Consider the following 24070-nt stretch of genomic DNA (forward strand, 5'->3'; position numbering starts at 1 on the left):
TCTGGTGAAGTATGGGTCATGTGTGGAAGAGGTATGGGTTGGCCCAGCTCCAGGTATGGAGCTGGCTGGTAAGATAGTGCCTGCTGCACCTCCATAGTTTGGGAAGGGACCTTGCACACAAACTGGTGGTTCAATTGTTGTGCATCTTTATTCCCACAACAGAGCACCGTGGACAAGCTGATTAAGAAGACAAACCTGGCTTTGGTTGTAGGGACACATTCCTGGAGGGACCAGTTTATGGAGGCCATTACTGTCAGTGCAGGTGAGGGGGAGATCAGCAAACCCACGCCAGCATCCCCAGCTTGGGATGAGCTGTGTCTGGGCTCAGCAGACAGCATCTGCCTTGTCAGGGATGCCCGGCTGTTGGGTGTGTGGTGTTCTCTCACCAGCAGCCAGAAGGGCTTCCTTAGAAGTGAAAGAAGAGAAGTAGGGTATTCGCTTTACTTCCCTCTAGCAACTAAGAGAAACTGCTCCTGTGGAAACAGTGTCTCCATCCTTGGAGCAATGTTTTTTCCCAGGACAGCTTCCTTCTTCCTCCATCTCTCCCTTTTCCTTGCTATCTGCCCCACACTCCCTACCTATTTTCTCTTTCCCCATCATCCTGTATCCACACAAAGACCAGCAGTGCTTCCAGCCTCTGGCTGATCTGCCCCATGAGGCTAAGGAGGGACGCCTCCAAGGCACTGCTGCTGATACCCTCACGCAGATGTGAAGCTTCTTGCGGGGGCCGTGCTGGCAATCAACCCATGCTCTGGAGCAGGGGTGGGTGGCCACGTAGATGCCCCATTGCATGAAGCAGACCTCTTCTTCCACGTTGCTTGCAGCGGGTGATGAAGACGAGGACGAGTCGGGTGAGGAGCGCCTGCCGTCCTGCTTCGACTATGTGATGCACTTCCTGACCGTCTTCTGGAAGGTGCTGTTTGCCTGTGTGCCCCCCACCGAGTACTGCAACGGCTGGGCCTGCTTCGTCGTCTCCATCCTCATCATCGGCATGCTCACGGCCGTCATTGGCGACCTCGCCTCCCACTTCGGCTGCACCATCGGCCTGAAGGACTCGGTGACCGCCGTCGTGTTCGTAGCCTTCGGCACCTCTGTACCAGGTGGGGAGGCCATGGGGTGGGGCCGGGTGGTCCAGAGAGGGTCGGGATCCATGTCCCAGCTCAGGTGGCACGCCTGAGCCTCCACTGTCCCTCAGGCAGGGGGGTTGGCCATTTCTTCTGTTGGACCCCAGTGATTCCTCCTTCCCTCCTCGCCCTGCAGACACGTTTGCCAGCAAAGCCGCGGCCATCCAGGACGTGTACGCTGACGCCTCCATCAGCAACGTCACGGGCAGCAACGCCGTCAACGTCTTCCTGGGTATCGGGCTGGCATGGTCGGTGGCGGCCATCTACTGGGCATCGCAGGGGCAGGAGTTCCAGGTGTCGGCCGGCACCCTGGCCTTCTCCGTCACCCTCTTCACCATCTTCGCCTTTATCTGCATCAGCGTCCTCCTCTACCGCCGGCGGCCCCACCTCGGGGGGGAGCTGGGCGGCCCCCGGGGCTGCAAACTGGCCACGACGTTGCTCTTCGTCAGCCTGTGGCTGCTGTACATCCTCTTCGCCACCCTGGAGGCCTATTGCTACATCAAGGGGTTTTAGGCGGTGGGGGGACGGTGCCGCCGGGGGAGGGACCCCCTCCTCCGTTACCTCACGGGACACTGGCCCTCGAAGCACGGTTTCACCAGGAGGGACGGCTGTCAGTCCGCTGCCCGGACAGTCGGACAGCTGGGTGCCAGGATGGGCAAAACCCTCACAGAACAAAAACAAAACAAAAACAAAAATCCACAAAAAAAAAAAAAACAAAACACCCCGAAAATGAAACAAAAAAAAAAAAAAAAAAAAAAAAGCGACAATGGCAAGCGTTTAAATAAAACAGAACAAAGTAAACCCAGCCACTGACCCCAGTCAATGAGGTTAAGAAGTTTCAGCCATCTCTAAGGGCCTCCTTTCCTGCAGGTTCTTGTTCCCGTTCTCCTGAGCACCCCTCCACCGTAAGGAGATACTTTCTTGTTTTTACAGTTTGGGAATTGCAGAAGTCTGATCAGGAATTTGATTATTTTTTTTTCTTTTGCTTATTGCTTTTTGGGTTGGGGGTGCACATAGCTTGGTACTTTTTTTTTTTTTTCTTTTTTACTACTCAAACAGAAAAATGTTACAAGTTTAAGATCTAAAGCTTCAAGCTGCCGTCAGTGCTGGAATTGAACATGTATTTTTTGAAGCCACAAAAGACTGACACCCTCAAAGAACTTTTTCACTCTCACCCATTTCCTCCCCCACCTCCTTCCATTTATTTCTTTTTTAAGAGCATCACAAGACTGATATATTTTTAATACAAACACACACATACACGTACACACACACACACACACACACACACAAGTTCCGTGATGAAGGCTGGAGCATGTAGCATCTCAATCACCTGCCTGGGCTGAGAAAAAAAAAAAAAAAAAAAAAGGAGGAAAAACAAACAAACAAACAACCCAACCCTCTAATATAATACGTATCATATGTATTTTGACTATGGCATTTCTCTTTGTACAATTAACTTTGAGCTTGTTGTACTGCAGGGAGAGGAAATTATGTTCATTTACAAATGGTAAGGAAATAAACAGCTGCACAGAACTAGCCTGCCGGGGGGCCGGGGAAGCTGGCACAGGCTCCCCGATGACGGTGCAGTGGTCCTCCTCCTGGAGGTGGGAGTGGGTCCCTGTGATAACGTGCTGCTCTGGCCTACCTGAGTGAGCAGGAAGCCTCTGCAGTGTCCCCAGAGCTTTCCTTCTAGGCTGAGTTAAATATGCAGGTTTGCAAGGAGGAGCAGGGTCCCTGTCCCCACACGTCACCCCAGCAGAGACCATCCGGCTCCTGAGAATGCCACACCAAAACTACAGGGAAATAAAGGCAGGAGGACAACAGGGAAGCCCAAAAAGAGTGCTGGTATTGTCCCACATGGCCAGCCTGAGCTGTGTCACGGCTGCTGTTTCACTCGGCTGCCATCCTGATGCTCACAGTGCCCGCGTCTCACGAGCAGCCGTCGGTCCGTGGAAAGGTACGGGCTTCAGACCTGCCGCCCGCCCCGGGAGTCCTGCGTCACCTCCAGCACATCCTCGGAAAACCAGACAGGCAAAAGGGCACCCTTTTCATTTGAAGTGCATTTCTTTTTAAAGGAACACAAACAAACAAAAACAAACAAGAGTATGTCATGAATTACATCAATGGCTGCAAATTGAAATGTTGGGTTGGTAATAAAATTAAATAAAACCTATACCTATATCTATATAAACAGTGCTATCTATAAATATATTTCTTAACTGAGAGTCCTGGAAGGGGATGTTAAAGCCTTGCTCTTTCTAAAGTGTTTCCAAGAGGAAGATTTTTTTTTTATTTTTTTATTTTTTCCTACCAAGAAACAGGTGCTGTAAAGGGAAGCATTTTCCTCACAAATTTCACTAGCACAAGCCAAACCCAGGCAGTCAGCACGTTAAAAGAGGAGCTGGCAAAGGGTCCATCCCTACCTCTTGGGGGCTTTCTGCTGCCCCAAGAAGAGGCAGGGAGATGGTGTCTGTAGGTGAGGAACAACGCAATGGGAACAGCATTGTCAAGGACAAAGACAAGACATAACATTATAGCAGGTGAATAGATGAGAGTGACAATGGTCCTTAAAACACAGATAAAATATTTATTTTCATACAAAATGTTTATCAAATATATCTCTATGTAAATGTGTATAAACCTAAGGCAGAGAATAAGGAGGATCCTGCTTACAGGGACAGCAGGAGCTTTGCTTGCAGAAGCTCTCAGTGGGTGAAACCCCTGGGGTTTGAAGCTGACAAACACCCAGCCTTCCCTCTTTCCCTTTGCTGTGGCTTTTAGGGAAGGGCACAAAAAAAGAAGGGCAAGAAATCCTGAGGCCAGGTTCCAGCTGAGTTTGCCAATCTTTCCGGCCTCTGGCTGTGCCAGCAGCCACCAAGAGCAGCTTCTGCCAATGTCAGTCCCTGCTGCTGCTGCCACCCGGGCTGGGACCCCAGAGCACAGACGTGTGACAAGGAAAGAAAAAGTTTTAAGTCACCAAATATGATCTCTGGGCTTGGGGGTGTGTTCAAGGTGCAGCTCTCAAGGGGATTGTGTTATCATTGCTGTTTTTAATTTGGACATGTCAAGTCTGTTCAGTTCTTATTTTAACCATAGCAGTTCGCCCATTCCTGGCTAAAACCCGGGCACGGGGAGCTGCAGTGCTGTTATTCTGTTGCTTGTGCTGTATCAGTCGTGTGCTTTTCATCTGCTGCTTTCTTAGGCTCACTTTGTGGGGGGGTGCAGGGGGACGAGTGTCTGCAATTGCCAATTGCACGGTGACTTTGGTGCCCTCGATGCACTGTGGAGATCTGTGCCAAGCTGACAACTTCAGTGGAGCGTCTCTTTGTTTTCTTTTTCTTTTTTTTTTTTTTTTTTACTTCATTAAAAAATATGCAAGCTAAAAAAAAAATGTGGTGCCTTTGGGGATTTGTTTTTGCTGAGGCTTTTATGTTTTATTTTTGGGCTGTGTGCTTGCTTGTGCTGCATCTGGGCAGGTGCCTGGATACGGGGTTGCTGTGCTGGGAGGGCCCGGCAGCTGCTTTGCAGGGGGTGCTTCTGCTGCTCCGTTTTCCTTGCCGCTGCTCCTTCCTCTGCTTCTCCTGGCAGCTTCCCATCGCAGCCTGCGATAAAACCCGCTCTCCTCTCTCGACAGCCCTTTCTCCTTTGCCACATGCTTTTACCTTTCAGCTGCAGGGTGCTGGGGAATCAGGGGTGAGGGCACCCGGCGGTGCAATGCAGCAGGTGCTCATCACCTCCTCGCAGCTTGCCTGGGGGCTCTTCCCATGCTCCGTGTAGCATTCCCAGGATAACTCCTGGCACACTGGGAGCAATACACCGTTCAGAATGAAATGGCTATTAGAGATGTTGAGCAAAGGTTTTAAGCCAGGGAGGAGGGCGTTTATGGCTCTCGGATCAGGCTTTGTTACCTTTTCAGTAATTACTGTTTTGTTGGTGTCATCAGAGCTGTTCTGGACAAGCACAAATTAAACACAAAAATACCCTGTGATTCACGTTTCCTCTGCTCCTGCAGCTGTGGCTGCTGGATGGATTTGTAAGCCACTAGTCCCTGGTGTTGGAGGGGACCCCTCCCTCCCAAAGCAGCGACACTGCTTCACCGTACAGCAACAGCTGCAGGAGAAGCCCCCTACGAGACCTCCCCACATGCCTTCCCCAGCAGATTTGCTTTGGGAAGGCATTTTGGAGGCCACCCAGAGCTGCAATACCTGGACACTGGTGAGATACAGCATAGGTAGCAAGGCCTTTGAGGAATCTTTCCTCCTTGGAGATCTTCAAAAGCCACTTGGACGTGGGCCTGTGCACCCTGCCCTGGGTGCTTTCATATCATTCACTAGGAATTGCCTTTTTTAAGAGGGGTGGGAAGCTTTTTTGGGTTAATCCTGCTTGGGAATGGTCACAGCCATGACCTTGGTGTGAGAACCACCCGCACGAATGGGAGCAGCAGTTGCTCAGCCCTGGCAACAAGCTGAAAAGCACTTGTCACCAAGAATAAACTTTGGAGTATTATATCGGGGGGAAAAATGTTTTTAATGACTGACCATTGTCATCATGTGTGTGTGCCAGAGGCAGACAGATTGTTAACAGTGGTGTTATTTGTGGCTTGTCTCCATAGGGGGTGGGGATGACAGGCCTCCCAGTATTTAAATGAGCCAATTACAATATCTAGATGATAATTAGCACCATGAGTAAATGGCTCACCAAAATTAACACCATGTGTAGATTTACCATTTACCCCCTTTGCCCTGGATGAGTTCACCAGGTGTTCCTCCTGCACCTGCACCTAAGATGCACTGATGTCCCTGAGTGCCATTGCTGTTTCCAGCTGCAGCTGTGGCTAAAGGAAAACTCACGACCTGCCTGCTAGTCGTTGCTGGGGGTGCACTCAGAATTTGGGCCAGTTTGAAGAATGCAATATAAAGTAACACAGATCTAGGAGGTTGAAAGTGGTATGACATCTAGACGAATTAAAGAATAAACCATCCAAACAAGATTTTATTTTATTTTAGGGTCTACACTATGAAGTTATAGATACATTTTTGGGACGGTCTCTCTGGTGTCTCAGAAAACAGACCTAGGAAGTTAAATTTGGTCTGACATCTAAGTGAATTAAAGAATAAACCATCCAAACAAGATTTTATATTTTTTTAGGGTCTACATTGTGAAGCTGTAAATACATTCTTGGGGTGATCTTTCTGGTGTCTCGGAAAATAGGCAACGTTACAGAAAAGCTGGTGCCATTTTGTACACCTTGGGTATACGGAAATATTGTGTGATAAAATCTCACCACAAAAGCTCAAATGAAGCTCTCAGAAGGTCACTATGACACCTCCTTGGCAGTAAGGCATGCTGTAGAGACCACCTCCAACACCATCATTGATCATTAAGCTTTTAAAAATGTAGCAAAAGAAGTTCTATCGCCTTCTCTCCTTCAATAGCATCTTGCACAGAAAATAACTGCAAACGTTAAGAGTTTTCTTTTGCCCTGATCATTTTTTCCTTCTTGTTTTATTTACAGTGGCATGGAAAATCATCGATCACTATCACTATCATTGATCACTGTATAAGAGCATTTCGTGTATGAGAAAGCCCTTCAGCTTTTCCCCCTTCTCCTCTTTCATCTTCTGAGCAGTCTTTTCTGTTGGATTGCTGCCTGCTGGGTTCTCGTTTTGTGTTTGCACATTCACTCCAGCATCCTCACAGCAGGTCACTGCACGCTTATCTGCCGAAACTCATCCTGTTGACTTGGACCGTTCCTTCAATTTATCAAGCATTCTGGTCCTACCCTTCATGGGTAGCTCCCAACCCCTCACATTTGCCTGCTACCAGGAAATTTTATATCAAAGCAATTTCCTAAAGCTGCTGACAAAAATACTGACTAGACCTGGACTGTGGATGGGCACTGAAAAGACTTCCCCAGGAAGCTCTCTGACTTTGACTCTGAACTCAATGTATCATAAGCCTAAATAGGTTGCATTTCCTCAGCTCGTTTATGAGGATGTCTTCTGGGACAGTGCCAGAAGCCTTACCAAAGTCAAGACACATCACATCTACTGCTAACCCCCCCAGCCATGAGGCCAGTTATTCTGTCAAAGGATGGAATTAAATGGGTTTGATGTGATTTGTCCTCAGCAAAACATCAACAAATCCATTCCAGCCGTTTTTTACAAATCTGTACATATATCTAGGTGATTAGAGAATAATTGTTCAGTACCTCATTCTTACAGGTTCTCACTTAGCGACACCATTAGGACATCAGGTCTATAATTCCCTAGGGTTTTCTTCATCTCTCAGATGACATTGCTTTGTCATCTTTAAGTCCTCTGGGATCTCATCTGTATTCTACAATGCCTGAAACCTATCCTACATGAGCCAGAAATACTTGGGCCAGTGCTCTGATTCTCCAGAATGAACTTCATCAGGTCCTGCTGACATTTTCCTCAGTGATCAAACACCATTTGCATTGCTCTCGCATTGCTTTTTCTCCTGCTCATTCAGGGACTGGTGGGTGGGGGGACATGCATTGTGTGACCTTTTCATTTAAATAAAATTAATTCCGCTAAGTATAGGGTCACAATACATTATTTTATTTTATTTTATTTTATTTTATTTTATTTTATTTTATTTTATTTTATTTTATTTTATTTTATTTTATTTTATTTTAATTTTATTTTATTTATTAACAATGACAGGCTTTAAAGGCTCTGCCTGTCCTTATATTACTGGTTCGCATCAACTTCCATATTAAAACAAACTTTGCCTTCTCCCTTCACATCTTTTAGATCACATGCTAGTTATGGGTATTTTTAGGCCTCAGCCTTTTTTATCTTATACCTGCCCTCTCATGCTATTCCTCTAGTTGGAGTCTTAGGTAAGCACCCTTCTGCTTAGGTTTCTTTTCATACTTCAGGATGTTAAAGAGCTCTTGACAGAGCTTTATTGTCTATATATTGGTCCCTACATATGCTCCTCTCATTTCCCATACAACAGGATAGTTTCTTATTAGGACTCTGACCTCAGCTCTTGAGAGCTCTCAGATCTCTTTTACACTTAAAGACATTTATTCAGAGATCCTGTCCCCACCAGTTTCCTGAATTCAATTATATTTGCTATTTTATTTTTTAGAGTTGAGGTGCTTTAGCTCGTTTTACAGAGGACTGGCATTAAACTGCATTTCAAGCAGGAAAAGCAAAGAATCTGAACAATTGAAAAAAAAAAAGATGATAGCAGCTCAAGAGATGCAGAAATTCACATTCACGTTGGACTGCGGGTGACCAGCTCCAACCCCGGCCACCTTCGTGCAGCTTTGCCTGCTACAACCCGCCAGCTCCCAGCGAGAACATCCAAGTCGCTTCTGAAATAGCTCCAGCTCTTCAGCCAAGTGCTGCGTCAGCTCTTTCCTGACACAGTGAAATCAGTAGGGATCACTTGAGCAGTGCCAGCCAGAATCATGAGACAGCAATGGCACTCTGTGCTGTGCAGAGCCAGAGCTTTACTCTTTAAAGGGACGCTGGACATTCAGTCTCTGCAGTTTTATTGCCTGGAGCACAGCATTGAGATGCTACGGAAGAACTCATTTCAGCAAACCGAGGCCGGAGGTCACACACAGGTCTGAGTCCTTCAGTCACATCTCGCAAAACAGAGCATTAAGAGTCCATTACGTGCCAGGACTGAATTTGTCTGTTTTAGTAGGGTGAGCTGAATTCATCTACACAGCTCTGAGCTCCAAATGAGGGCCAGGCAGCTGCGTACGGTGTGCAGGAGCGCTGGGCCTGCTGTGCCTGCTGGCACCAGAACGAAGGTGCGGAGCCCCAGCCTCCATGGGGGCCACAAGTGTGCCTTTCACACCTCCAGCAGCCACCAAAACGTGACCCTTGCAACAGGCCACAGCCCAGGGACAGCCACCAGCCTCCAGGGCCCTGTCCTCGAGGGGACGCCGGCCAGCTCAGACGCAGCAAGGCCATGGCTCCTCTGCCTGGGCTGAGGGGCAGAAGACCCCCATGATGAAAGACCCACACAACATGGCCTAACTGGTCATCGTTGCTCTTGTGGGAGGTGGGGTTGTGGCTCGGCACTACAACACAGAGCTGATTAAGTTTTCCAAACGAAAGCTAGACACCTCCTGGTGTGCACAGGCAAGGCACCTTGGTAAAACAAAGCCATTAAAATGTCTACGTGGGCCTACAGATACAGAACAGCAGAAAGCACAACTTGCAGGGCAGCCAGCCTCAGGCTTTCAAGCAAGCACTCCTTCCAAAATACTTGCTGTTGTACTCTTAGCTCCTGAGGTGCTGTTTTATAAAACCCGCTTTGTTTTCGAGGTGTTTTCCAAGCTGAGGAGCGCTGCTTCTCCAGATCCTGCTGTCCAATTTAACAGCAGCTGTTGGAGGGCTGCTGAGTGATTTTGCCCAGAATGGTTTGTCAGGGCTGGCTGCTGAGGAGTCATAAGGTCAGCCTCTGCATGGGGATTTTGTTAGTTAGATAAGGGGGAAGAATACAGGGGAGGATGAAAAGTCTTCTGGCAGTATCACTGTTGGAAGCATAAGTTGAAAGAGGCTCTCTGTAGTTCTTTTCACTTGCTTACAGATTTACTGCACCGCCAGAGAAGGGTGAAGGCCTCTCAGAGTGTCTCATATTGAGAAATAGGAAGCATGGCCAAAGAATTACTCATTTTTTTAAAATTCTTTCCCTATTTTTAATTTGTAAAGTCTTGCAGAACTCCAGAGATGATACCCGCTGCTTCTCCTCGAGGCTCCAGACTTTTTACCTTAGTAATTGAAACAAATGGGCTTGGTTTGGTAGCTTATTCCTGACAAACCCACATTGACTGTCACTCCTCACATTTTCTCCTTGAAGTTTGCAATACTTTTATTATTTAACTTGTATGTGAGGACAGTAGTCTTAACAGCTCCTCTTTCTACAGGCCTTACCTATAGACATGCCAGCCTGTGGCTATTATAAAAGCAGAAAACCACCCTTTGGGACTGTAATTACCTCCCTTTTGATGTGCAATGAATGAATTGGTCATTATCAGCTGCAAGAGATTTACATGTGACCAAGTGAAATGACATTTACAGTATGAGAAAACTGGTCACGTCTGCTTGATGGGAAGGGTGTGTGACCTCCTCTGCCATGGGCCTGGATCCACTGATGAATGTCACTCCCCAGTATTCTATGAAAAAACATGTTTTACAATAATAGCAGCTTCCTGGCACACCATTTGTTACTTCCAATCTCTGAGGAATAAAAGGTTTTGAACACCATCTAGAAGACACCATTTCAGGCTCCACTGTAGCAAGGCCTGAGCTGCAGGAGTGGTGTATGAAATCTCCCACGTGAGAAGGGAGGAGGAGATGTGATATGCAGTGCCTGTCTTCCGTCCCTGGTTTAAGGAAAATACTCAGAGATTTCACTTGGCTGTGGGTGCCACTTTTGGAGGTCACCTCTACTCTGCTACTGAGGCTTCAGAGCCTTTTGAAACAGCCTGGGCAGATTTAGGCTGCTGTCATTAAACCACAGAGGACAGCACTCTGGGCATGTTTCAGTTTGTCCTGGATGCTTACACACAGGAGAGGAGCATCCCCAGGGCCTCAGATCCCAACCAGCCCGAGACCAGGCTCTGAGAGAAGGAAAGTCCCTTCCCTCTGCTTTGGCACCGTGTAAGTAACAGAACATTATGTGAAAGAAAGATGAGCTCTGGAAATCAAGATTCAACAAGAAGCCACCACAAGACACTAGAGCAAAAGTTATCTATTTTATTACAAAACCAGAATCAAACAGATGCCTTTCAGTCTAATGATGCCATAGGCAGAAACGTGATGGGGCAGGAAAAGTTCAGTACAAACTTAGGCTGTGGAAAGCAATGCCTTTGTATGAATGAATCCCACCATAACGCAGTCCCTCCAGCACACCATGTCCTTGGAGGATCAGCACAAAAGGAAGGGGTTTTGTTTCTGGCAGGAGGCACGGATGACTTGCACTGTGGAGCCCTGGCTCTCTTCTCTGTCCCAGCTGTTTTCAGCTGTCATCCAAAGTAGAGCTGGAGAGCCCAGGAGGAGAGACACGTCCAGGGTCTGCTTCCAGGCACAACTCTGACACTGTCCTGCCCCAGCTTCAGTAGGATGCTCCTGATGCAAGGCAGAGCAGAACACGCTTGCCACTGCCATGGAAGGACAAGTGTGGCCTGGCAGCCAGGGGGACCGGCCAGTGACCAGGCCAGAAAAGCAACAAGGGAAGAGGAAAGCTGAGGCACTGCTGTTGTGATGAGTATGGACTGTATGGACAACTCACTGGATGGGTTATATGAATCAGGACCAGTGCTGTCTGTGTGAGCACCCAATGCACAAACCCAGAACAAGTAGCACAACCCCTGTCCAGCCATCACACAGCCATGGTGGTTGGGTCTTTCACGCCAACATACAAATCTGCCACAAGCTGCTCACAGGCCTGTGTGAACCCCAGGTCGGGAGGCTGGGACTTGGACTCCTCCCATAAAAATAAATGGGAAACAATATAAATCTTGGATCCCGATCCATCCATCAAGTCAGCACTAGCCTAACGTGAATACCCACCAATACCAGAGCTAAAATCAACAAACAACGCTTATTAGGCTTCCTTGGAGAACTCATTCAGTTTTAATTGCAAACTACATGTGTATGCAGGCCTTTTAGAGGGGAAGAACGCAAGAATGAGAAAAAGGTCTGCAGAAGGATAATTATGTGGCGGGCAGCAGCACTGGCTGGCTGTTTTACTGACATTTCCAGGAGAAAAGATGCAATGACTTTTAGCATCTCTGCACTTGCCCCGTGATCTTGTGGGGCATTGCCTGCCCCTGCTGGCTGGATGACAGAGCTCCTGTAGGCATCCAACCGCCTGCTTTTGCTGGATGCAACTATGCATTAGAAAACAAAAAACATAAACAAACAAAAAAAACAGCAGCCAGAGCTTTTAATTCCTAAAGCTAACATATAAAGACGTGGTGTCTTTTTTTATACAGTTGGGTTCATTCTTCACTCCTACAATAGGATTAATGAGTGACAGGGACGTTTCTAACTATACACTAAACCAAATCATTTCAACACACAAAAGATGCGTGCTGGACATTTAAAAAGAGGAGATGCAATTGAGAAATGGGAACTCGCAGTCCAGAAAAGCACATACATTGTATGTGGGAACCATGAAGATCCAGCAGCAGGATCTACTCATACTAGAGTGTTTTTCTTTACATTGTGGTGGTGTAACGTAAACTTCAGAGATTACCAGAGGTGTTTTCAACCATGTCAAATGCTTTAATCAGCTCCAATCTACTTCCCAGGGGAAGAGTTATTATTGCTATTAAACTGTTATTTAAAGAAAGCTTATTCTTTTTTCTAACTTTCCATTTTGTCAACAAGGCACTAACTTACTGCATCAGGCCAGTCCTGCTGTGATGTGTTTATCTCAAGCTATCATCATGGTGACTTGCCACAGAGCGAAGACGCTGTGTTGCAACATCTTTTACCACAGCAGCAAAGCCTCAAGAGACAGGCCCAGTTTCTACAGTAACGCAATGCTTTCACAAGCAATTGTTGGTGTGATCTCCTATTAGCATGGCACGACATCATCTCTGACTATAGGTTTTGGTCCAGAGACGAGTGGCACAAAGATTGCCAGGTCTGAAGCGGGAAGGTGCTCAGAACATCCCCTGTGAATGGGCAAGTGCTGCCAGAGGCTGAAAATGAGCAAAGGAAAGCAGAACATAGGGCGTCCCACCCCACTCTGCCCAAAACCCAGGAGAGCTGATCTGCTGACTTCACAATTGCATCTGACTGAGATTAAGAAGACAACTTTGGAAAAAATGCTGGTGGTTGAAACAGCTCCTGTGGGCTCCAGCAGCACCAGGCTCTTCGATCCAGGCCTTCACTGTTCTTGTAACATGCCACTGGAGTATAAAAGCACGGGAGGCACTGGTACTGGAGAATCAGGTGAAGTGGGTACTCTAAGCTAGACAGACCCTCTGCTGTGCAGGAGAGGAGCTTGGGATTCACAGCCACCAAAGACAAGAACAGCCATTGCAGACAATCCTTTGCCAGGGAGCACAGCCCAAGCTGTAGAGACGCAACGTAAATAAACCAGACTTTTGGGGACCAGTGGCATAATTGTGTCTTTCTGCACTGACAAATATGTTCTTTGCTCTCCAGCAAAGCAATAGGCAGGCTGATGCTGCTTTTAAGCAGGTTTCTCAGTATTTTTATTGTTTTACACCATACAGACAAACACTTTGTCAGAGAAGAAGATGCAGGACATCACTCCACTGACTCCACTAGGGTGCATGGCTCCCATGTCCTTACAATAGCGTTAGATTTCCAGGACACGGCACATCTTTGCTAAGCACGTCTTCTGAGCCTGGATAGCAATGCATTTGCAATTCATTTCTGCCCAATTTGCAACAGGTGCAGAAACTACTTTTATATTTCCTTAATACAACCCTTTCCTAAGCCTACTTTAAGCTGCTTTGCAGTGCACCACTACTGAGGTGAAACCTGTGCTCTCTCAAAGCCCCCACGCCTGCGAGTTGCACGGGGCTGTGCAGTAAGAACAGAGGAGGTTCCCGAGAAGCAGTTGGTGTTTTGGGCACTGTGTGCACACAGGTCATGCTGATATGCTTGCTCCTTTGTGCATGGGGATGTTAAGGAGATCAGTTTGCAACTGAGTGGTGGATCGTGTCAGAAATGAATGCAGTACTGTAACCCATTAAATGCAAAGTGTCCCTCTAACCCTAACAGCCTTCAAAAGCAAAGGGAGGAACAGAACAGTGACTCCAACCCCTGTACAAGACAACTGTACAATTTACATACATATTTATATACAGTATATAAAATTCTCTTTCTTTGAGTCCCAGTGAACTCAATTTTAAGTCATCAGTAGCTGTTCCAATTTTAAAAAGTCATGATCCTGTTTCCCCCCCACTCTCCAAAGTATTAGATAATGGCATTGAAAAGAAATTAAAAACAAACCCAAACCCAAACCAATTATTAGAAAGTGCAAACATTCTGGGTGCCACTTCTGCTACGTTGGATGTTGCTGATGCTGCATGCTTGCTCACAAGCAGCAAGGTGTCTGTCCGTCTGTCGCTGTCTTTCTTTCCTCTGGGTCGGCTCCTGCCTTCCCTTCCCGTCTTCTGCTGCTACACCAGGCGGCCTACTGGGAAGGGTGGGGTGGGCAAACAGAGGAAAACAAAACAGAAGCAGGGAAAGTGAGGAAATAAAAAGGCAGATTAAAACCAAAACAGCTCCCATCTGAGGTAAGATACAGCACAGCCTTTGCTGCAGCCAAGGCCCCAGAAGGCTGAGATCTCAAGTAAGCTGTGAGGCTGAGAACAACAAGGGGCTGATGAGACAGCCTTGCTGAAAAAAGCATTGACTGAGTCACACACAGCCCTAGGGACTAATGTATTTTTAAACATGAACCACCACTTTCCCTCGCCCTCCCCCTTCTTGGAAATGGGCATGCAGGCTGGGCAAAACACTAGTCCAACATCACTCCCTCTGCTCTTCTGCCTGCAAAGGCTGATGCAGAATCCCACCGCTGTAAGGCTGCCCTGCCTGCAGCTGCCCTGGAGCCACGGCCAGCTTCCACAATCCCTAGCCAGGCAAGCAGGAGGAAGACGTTTAAGACCTGTCCCCACAAAACACAGCAGTTTCCCTGCTTAGCAGTTCTTCAAGACTTGCCTGTACCATGCCCTCTGACGGCTACCATGCTGATGAAATGGAGAGGATGCAGCAGGGATGGGGCTGGGAGCCCCAGAGCCCTGCTGAGCTGTGTCCTAGGGGATGGTGCAGAGGTGCTGCTTAGAGAGTCAGACAGACACCCACATCCTTGTGTTCCCTTCTTCAGAAAGTTTGTTGGTTTTATTTATTTATTTATTTATTTATTTATTTTAAAGTCCCTTATCAAAAGTTAGGAAAATCAAAGCTCTTACGGGATCAGAACAAGTGCACTTTGTGGATTAATTACAAGTGAAAACACAGTGAAGAGAAGGCAGAAGTATGGATTTGGTTTTCATAAAGGAGAAAGGTTACCAGGTAGGCCTCACTGGGACCAGTGCTAACTGACCTGTCCCACCAAGTGGGGGCAAATATTGACAAATGCAAAATTGTTTCAAACTGTCATAATTGAATCTCTCTACACAGCTTTGCTTAATGTTCTCTCAGTGTTCAATGAGCAGGTTGTAACAGCAGCAGATTGACTTCAATGTCTAGACATGCAAAGCAGTGCAGGAGTGGGGAGCGAGGATGACCTGCCCTACACTAAGGACTGAGTGTCTACCGAAGAGCTTGAAGCCATAGTACATGATTTTTGGAATGCCTTTTCTCAGCTTTTCACGGCAGACAAAAATCAAATTCTTGCTCAGAAATGAGGACACATCAGGAAGCATCATCATATCAATGCATAAGGCTTAGGTCATACTTATCTTCGGTTCTCTGTTCAGCCCATCTCAAGGGGAACTCGCAGCAGGACTAGATAAGGTACTCACAAAAGGGTGGAGGATAGCAAGAGGTATAAGTAACTATCACTAAGCAAATACATAGCAAAAGATTTTTCAACACAGAATGGAGTCTAACCAGAGGTATGCTGGAGGGCTATAGAACAAGTGTCATGGGAAAGACAGGCAGGGGAGAGCTGCCCACTGTTTCTCATATTACGAGTTGAGAAGCACCCATTGACACCATGAGGCAGCAGGTCTGACAGGAAAACAAATGCAAGTTGTTCTTCACACCTGATGAAAGGGTGCAATTCACTGCCACAAAGTGCAGAGGAGAGCAGACCTTAACTGGGACAGAGAAGAATCTTCATGGGAACAAGTCCATGAAGCAATACAATGTAAATGCAACAAATCGCCTAAATCACTGCTTGCTAGAAGCAGGGAGAATAAGGCTAGGAGAGTGTTCATCAAATACGTACTGTGCCCTATTCTAATTGCTAAGCAATGTGCTGTCTGCCACAGCTGAAGACATGGTGCTGGACTTGGAGGTGATGCAGAAGAGCTGCACGTTATTATTATACTCACACCTCTTAAGAGCAACCTTGGCTTCCAGTTGTTTATGTATTGCTATTTGTAAACATAGGAGAGCATGAATTCTAGGACACATGGTTATCATAAAGAAAAAAAAAAAGGGAAATAAATATTTTGATAAGATACTCACTGAAAGGGTTAAGGCCTTGTCTTTTTCCACTGGGGAAACTGCTCAGGCTACCTGTAAAATCCAAGAACCGTGTTAAAGGCAGTAAATGCCATGGCATGACCAAGGAGCATCCCCACCAGCTGTGCTGGCAGGCAGGCTCCAAGGAGCTCCTCCATTGTGGGTGTGCACACAGAAAGCCTCGCCAGCACTCCCTAAGATTCACTTGCAGGAGTCAGACCAACATGCGTGAGATGACAGATGCTAAACACCTGGTGCTGCAGTAACCATGAAATCCAGAGGTTTGGCGTGGGCAAGAAGCAACAAAGTTAAGCTAAACTGTGGAAGAAGGACGAAGAAAGGAAGGATACAAGTAGTGCCATGAAGTTTCCCCAAACAGGTGTTGTGAACAGCAAGCAAAATAATGCCACGTAGAAAGCAGGCAGCCAGAAAAGTGAAGGTGTAAAACAGGCTGAGTTTACTTAATCTCTACTGATTGAATGCTTGGGCACACAATCCAACAGGTGCCTAAAATGAAAGATCTGAACTCGTGTCTGGCAGAAGGGCAGGACCAGACTATACAGTTATGACTGTGTGGCAAGATACAGGGACATGCACCCTACACCAGATGGAGCTAATGGCAAGGGCTTTCGCCAATGCAAGAAACCAGTTCCCATGATGTGCTGGGCACAGACAGCTCAGGGAGTACAGGAGCTGAGCACTTCATAAGGCATGTTACAGTTCTGGTTAGCTGCTTGGTCTGGATTTCAGACAAGGGTCATCAGCTGGAAGTGGGATCTGCCACCCAGAAGAATGTTGCGTCCCCCACACTGGCCAGGTTTAGATCTTTGATTTGTGTGTGTATCTGCCATGACTGTACACTTTTCTTTGCACACTAAGTGATTTCACTTGCACCAGTGATACAGACACCCACATCTAAAGAAAACTTTGCTCTGTTCAAGAGAAAGTTGAGCAGAAAGGTAGCAATAGGGTAGGAGAGCGGGGAAACTGCAGGAAGACAGATGCTGCACCGTAAGTAAGGGATGGAAGCACCGGGAAGGAAAAGAGAGGGGGAGAGAAACGTGGGGGAAGCTGCATTTTAAATGGATTACAAAGCAAAACCTGTTGGCTTTAAAAATTGTTAATAAGAGAAACTGTATAAACATAGTAAGTGACTTCAAGGCCCCCAAACGCCAGCCTCGTATCAGCCATCTGCCCTGGCAAGATCAGAGGAACCGCGTTAACTTATTCCTGTGCCTGTACATAAAAAGCAGGGCTCTGTTGCCAAGAGGCAGATTCTTCCAGAGCTAATTGGGACTCACCCGGGGGCCTGGCAATAAAATCGCAGGGCCTTTGTAAGTGGCTACATGCTCGGGCAGCCGTTCCCCTAGAGGGTGCTGCTCGGCCACGCATGGCCCCATGCTCCATCACCTCCCTTCGTCCACAGCCTACCTGAACCTAAAGCCTCTCCTCAGGGTCTGTGCTCATCTCTCTTGTGTCGACTGCATGTTCACATGTGGCTGGAAGCTGGCTTCAGCAGCTCTCACAGGCTTACAACCCTCTACCCCAAATTGAAACAGGTCACGTCTTTTGTGCCATATAGTCAGCCCCCTTCCCAGTACAAGCAACTTGCACGTGCAAATGAGATGTCACCAAAACAAAACAAAATAAGACTTTGGAAAAGACTTTAGCTAAGACTAGCTGCATTACTGTGACTGGGACCTGCTTGTCTTCAGAAAGACTTGGGAAGCTGATACAAAGGGCCTAAAATGACAGTGAAACTCGAGGCTGGCCATGAGACACCTTTCCAGCATGCTGGCAGGGCTCTGTGCTTTCTGTGGGTTTCTCCTAAATACATCCACGCAGGGAAACTTGAGTACCATAAAGCTGATCACTTTTCACTCCAAAGGCAGAAAACATCATCTTCAGTCAGCTGCCTTCAAGTATGAACACAGGCCAGCACGTGTAGTTATACAGCAGACAAAACCCCACCAGAGTAATACCACACTGAGCATAAGGCTGAAATAAAAGAAATGAAAGAGAGGAAGGTGTATGGCAGCTGGTGACAGCAGGTAAATAAAGTATACCCAGGAAGCACTTGGGTACTGCAGAGGAACATCCCATCACTCAGTAAGTTTCCTAATGGAAAGTATTTACTCAGCCTCACAAGTACACTCTTTTGGGTAATAATTCGCTACAATGGGGCCAGATGTCTTTCAAAAGGAAAAGCCACAAGGAAACCCCAGCAGCTTTTTATAGGTAGAAGTAATTCCTCTAACTAACTGAGCAAACCTCTCACCTTTGATGGGAGAGAAACACACCACCAGGAGCCCTATCTCGTGTCAACACAACCCTGATGTCCTGATTGATGCTAACCCTCAGGATTAAAGGTGACAAACTAAAGCATCCCTACAGAGCTCCAAAGGCAGATATCTAACAAGGCAAACAAAACCAGGCACTGAACCAGTGCAGTTTGTTTACATTCTAATCTACATTTAATTACAATTAGTTGTACTCTGAATTTCAGTTTTGTTAACTCAGCCACTGCCTGGTTGTATGCAGCAAATGGTATTTTACAGTTTTCTCAGAGCCTCTCAGGCTGTCATCGCTTCCTACCACTGCCATTTCAGAGGCCTTTCCCACATGACTGCTCCTTGCTACCAGTTCCCACACAGCTGCCTGCATAAGTGATGGAGTATCTTCATTCCCAGAGGTCTCCCCAAGCACAAAGAGAATCAGTCACTTCTGCAGATACCAATTAGAAGGGTCTCACACAGCACTGAATTAATTCTGCTGTTTAAATTGACCACTATTTTTCCTTCTTTCTGTAGTCTTTGCTCAGCTCCAGTGGAAAGTGACATGCCCCATTTTTAATTAAGACATTTTGATCCCATTTCTGAATTGCGCTGCTGGCACAGACGGTTGCCTTCAAAGGCTGGCCCTCTGTGGTGACCCCATTCTGAGTGCCAGGAACGGCATTTCTCCATCAGAGCTGCTCCTGACAGAAACGCATCTGGTTTAAGCAGAGGGGCAAGAGCTGTGCAAAGTGGCCACCAGACCTTGCAGATTTCCCAGCAGCTTTCTAGGTCATCATAAGGATGGAAAAGAGAAACGGTTGCTGGCTGACTGGACAGCTCTTTTCCTTATTGGAGAACCACTGACTGGTAGCACCCACACATTAGGGGACCACAGGAATCAAGAACCTGCTGAGAAGAGGAAGAAAGACAGAACTATGCACCTCAAACAGATATGATCCTAACCTGGAAAGAGCTCAGAGTCAGTCTTGTCCTTATGAACATACTAGATGAATCCTCCCACATTAATCTTTATTGTTTTGTTTTTCTATTAGCCAAGAGACAGGTAACAGTGCTGATTTATCTATGTGCTTCCACCAAGCACCATCATTTCCATTTTTGGATGGAAATGGTCACAAAAAATCAAAAGCTGACAAAAATGCAGAAGCCTTAACATTTGTTTTTCTCACCATCCCAAACCCTACAAAGTTTGTATTAAGCTTTATTTTCAAAATCAGTACAAGTGTTCAATTTACCTAGCAGGAAGCATGTTCACCTGGAGCGGTGACCCAACTCGCTCTAGTCCTTATGCTGCTGGATACCAAGTATGATTCGGAACATCTGATGCAAGTTCATTAGAAATGAAGTGTATCAACTGGAAATGATGACTTTCCTTGCGTCCCTCAAACCCTTCCCTCATCCAAAACCAGACCAGAAAAACCTTTCCAACAAAGTTTTTGTTGAAACAAACATTTCCGTGAGAAGTTTTGGTTTCATCTGACTGGCAGTTTACAACAGAAAGTACGTCATCAAAAAGCTTCCCAACCAGCTCTTGGCTTCAACCCACAGTGACCTCAGCCCAAGCAGATGTGCGGAGGCCATGGCATAGAGAAAGAAACGCAGAGAAGAAACACATGGACTGAGTTGGATGATTGCATGCTCCCATCATGGAATACAAGGATGTTGAAGAAAAGGTGAGCTACTGCCCATTCCTCAATTTAGAGGTTCTTGTGAATAGAAGGCAGGGCAAACTTGTTATCCACCACCTCACAAATTCATAACTCCTTAAAAGAGATCTATCACAAATTTGTAAGCTGCACCTCTAGAGTAATCACATTCTTTCCTACATGTTGGTATCTGCTCCCTGCACTGGCTTCCTCTACAGCTTTTTAGCCCTCGTCATCCTTCAGCTACCCCTAGTCCTTTCTTAAGAGTTTTCCTTACACAAAATGTAGGTGTTTACCTCAAGGTTTATCAGGCCTCTGGTCAATATGCGGAGCTGTGTGATTAAAAAAAGGTCATTGCCCTTTTTTGCACACAATTCTGTCCTCATACAATGTAATTAACCATGAAAAGTCAGGCTGGGTTCTCAGCAAACAGTGTCGGAATCAGGCACTCACAATGTGTCTCCCTTGCTACTTTCTTTCCCCTTCGCTTGAGCTCAAAGATTCTCATTTTCTTCCTTCTCTCCTTTTTTCCCCCCTTCCATAAACTAAATTCTGAACAGTCAGTTGGCCAAGGCAGCAGATTCCAGAGAGTCTTATTCCAGGCCAAATAGCAATAAAACTAATTTGGCATATTCATCTTATTGGGAAGGTAATAAAATTAAGGAACAGGACTGCTATTTTGGTATGTCATTCCTCAGTAAAGTACCAATGACTAAGAAAAAAGCTTCCACTGAGCCAGGGAAGCTGAAAGCTTCTCACAGCTGACAAATAATGCAACAGCCTTATTATGATAACTGAAACATTTGCAAAGCACCTGGAAAAGGCAACTTCCCAACACTCAAATGCACTCACTCCCTTCTCACGCTTGCTAAACCCGAGGAAAGGACTAAGGAAAGGTTAAGCCTAGAAAAAGAAAGCTAGCCACCCATCCCGAGCAGCACGATGGTTAGTTACAAGAGCTGTCCGCACAGCCAAAACACCTGCACAGGAAATTAGTCCCCAGGAATCTTCCAGCTTGCCTTCTCCTGCCAAGCAAATCTACCCACAGTCAAGAATGACTGATAACTATTGAATTTGGGTTGAAGAGTTTCAATTCGTAAAATTTCCAAAAATATCAGTTTGGTCCAGGTCCCAACAGAAGATGAGGTGAAGATGAAAGGAAGAAAAGGAAGGAGGGTGGGTTGGTTACTCAGGCATTGAACAGAAAGGAAAAAAGTTATTCCTATTTCTTTCTGATTTATTAAGTTTAATTTAACTCTGAAAAAGGGCAACACCACATTTCTGCACTTTCTTTCTGAGTTGTTCTCTGTGCGTCATCCACTCTCCTGCATACTGGATTTAGCAATGAAAATAAATATTATTTCTGCTAGTCAACAGGGTCTCTGGAGAAGGACTGGGTCTGTGCTGGCTCATACGCCATCCAACCTACATGGCTGAGGCCACAAAATATTGGCAGCAGTGTATTACTCAGAAAGGACCTGATCTGAACTACGGTTTCCAAGGACTTTTATAGTACAAGCCGGGTACTGGGCAAGGCTCAATTTTTTTTGCCCTGTATCCATACAGTGCTTAGCACAAAGGTCTGTGATAAGGACTTTAAGACATAGCTTCATAAACAATGAACTATATTCACAAGATAGGATATTAATCCCACTCATTTTCCCATGCAAACCGTGGCACTTTTCCATCACCTGGGGGAAAACTGATTCCTGAGTTTAACATAACTCCACACCAGTCTTTTATTCTCACAGGATGGGGAAGGAAAGACACTCACCTCCTTCCTTGCTGACTCCCAAGCACCCCTTCAGCTCCTGAAGGGAGATGGACTTGTCCTTGTTGAGGTCACAGTAGTCAGTGAAACGTCGGGCGCATTTCTTGGGCTTGGCTTTCTTCTTCACGTAACGCTTGAAGGGCTTCAGCTCCCGCTTGTTGATGTCATTGCTGCTGTTGTTGTCCAGCTGGCTGAAGTACCAGTGCACCACTCGCTCCTCCAGCGTGTGGCTGGGGTCTGGCTCGGAGAACCTGGAAGGGAGGAAGAACAGGCCCCTGACAAGTGGGTGCTCTCACCAGCACTGTCAGGCAGGTGCTGAGGAGCCAGAGCTGCTCGCTCAGAGCGTGAGTCAGGCACGCACCATGCCACATTTAAAGCGGGATAAACACACAGGTCTTACAATCTCCTCCTTTTAGCTGAGCTCTTTTGAGAGAGAGAAAGGAAAAAGAAAAAAGAAAAAAAAAAAAAAACTTTTTCTAAAAATGTCCTTTAGCATTAACAAGTGGTGCCAAGAGATTCCTGGAGACTGATACCCTCAGTAACTACACTTCTCTTCACACCAGTTGCTGAAACTCCGCCTAATCCCAGAAGGATCTCCCTTTAGAGGGCAAAAGGCAGTCTCTATAGTCCTTTTGACCCTTGGGCTCCCATCCAAATTACCAACAGGAGAGCTATGAGTACCAGCTATCATGGTAGTTTCTGTGATATCAACACCCAGGCTTCAGAAAGGGAACAAATTCATTTAATGCAAGACACATTCATTATTTGAAAATGTCCTTGGCAGGATGCAACATTCTTGCTGTATCTATTTATATGATCTGAACTCCTGTGCTGTATTTCCAGCATATTTAATGCTTTTCACATGGTTGATTTATACACAAGAATTCCACAGCAGACAAGCACCACAAATCCATTAAAAGTAATACTACGGAACTGGCAACTGCAGTTTGCTTCATTTCTTACTCATTCTGATATTACAAGTTTGACGTTATTTGGCTCACATTTTCTTTCTGTGGACAATAACAAGAAATATCAGTGGAGGAGGAGGACAAGAGTAGGAACAGCCACAGCTGAAGATGTAGAGAACACCGCTATACAATCTCAGGCCATTTCTGAACAGGTGCTTTTATATTATTTACACTGTATTGGGTGTTCTGCAGCAGCAGCTTGAAAGGGGTTATTCCTCGTTGATACAAAAAAAAACAGGGAAGAAACCCTTTCTAAAGAGGTATTTTTAAGGTTTTCACTAAGGTAGCCCGTCTTTTCTCCATGCACTAAATGTCTGAGTAGAGGAAGATGAAATGATGCTGTGACTTGAGCCTTTTTCCTCCCGAGCACACAGCATTTTGGTGCGTGGAAATTAGTTGACAGGCAGTCAGACATGCTACACTGGCACTCGCTGCCCTGACTTATTCCAGGAGACACCTCCAGCTGCTGCCTAATTCCTTCCGCAGCAATGAGAGAGGGACAGTTGCGTGCTGCACGCAGCCAGGTTCTGGTGTGAGCTCTGGGCACTCAAGCTGGTGGGGAAATTCAAACCAAGGCTCAATTTCACTAAGGTCTGTTATAAAATAGATTTTAAGACTGCCATCAAGCTTATTTCAGAGACTGGTAAGTTATATATTTAAATGGTCACTGAAGATTTCTTTGTTGGGAACAGAAGGGCAAAAATCCTTTTGACCTTCCCATGAGTCCGCTTCTTCCTCTAAAATGCAGCTACCAAGCCTGAAAAATAAAAACTCCAACCTACAGCCATGGTAATTTACATCACTAGTGTGAAAGGTAGCCCCTACCCAGAGATATCTGGGTCCCCCCAAAAAGTCAACACATGCTGGGCAGTGGCAAAATAAACTGCACGTTTTTCCCAAGGTTTTCCTTGAGAATGTCTCCTTCATCACTTAACTCTTAGCTGAGAAGCAGCCTGGCATTCAGTTGCAGCATCTGGTCAATGTACAGTGGGATAAACACTGAGGGGAAGGAAGAAGAGGTTGGGAATAAATTTGGCTTCGTTTTGGGAGCCAAAATACAAGGCAAGCCCCTGGAGCTACCTATG

At 46.3% G+C, this 24070-nt stretch overlaps 2 protein-coding genes across 9 annotated transcripts in view; one reads left to right on the top strand and one right to left on the bottom strand.

Moving 5' to 3' along the window:
* Window positions 1-1844, top strand: part of SLC8A3 (solute carrier family 8 member A3) — a 95289-nt gene extending 93445 nt beyond the window's left edge. For all 8 annotated transcript variants that reach the window (XM_032188618.1, XM_032188614.1, XM_032188616.1 and 5 more), the window contains 3 exons: window positions 163-262; window positions 825-1100; window positions 1261-1844. In XM_032188618.1, coding sequence (XP_032044509.1) covers window positions 163-262; window positions 825-1100; window positions 1261-1637 — 753 coding nt within the window. In that variant the 3' untranslated portion in view covers window positions 1638-1844. The remainder of the gene's footprint in view (window positions 1-162; window positions 263-824; window positions 1101-1260) is intronic.
* Window positions 1845-10865: 9021 nt separating this feature from the next.
* SMOC1 (SPARC related modular calcium binding 1) overlaps window positions 10866-24070 on the bottom strand; it is a 123843-nt gene continuing 110638 nt past the window's right edge. The window contains exons 11-13 of the mRNA XM_032188002.1: window positions 22021-22268; window positions 16310-16360; window positions 10866-14306 (exon numbers count right to left, since the gene is read on the bottom strand). Coding sequence (XP_032043893.1) covers window positions 14290-14306; window positions 16310-16360; window positions 22021-22268 — 316 coding nt within the window. The 3' untranslated portion in view covers window positions 10866-14289. The remainder of the gene's footprint in view (window positions 14307-16309; window positions 16361-22020; window positions 22269-24070) is intronic.

Source organism: Aythya fuligula, chromosome 5, assembly GCF_009819795.1.
Source record: "Aythya fuligula isolate bAytFul2 chromosome 5, bAytFul2.pri, whole genome shotgun sequence".
In the NCBI taxonomy this organism is placed as follows: Eukaryota; Metazoa; Chordata; class Aves; order Anseriformes; family Anatidae; genus Aythya; species Aythya fuligula.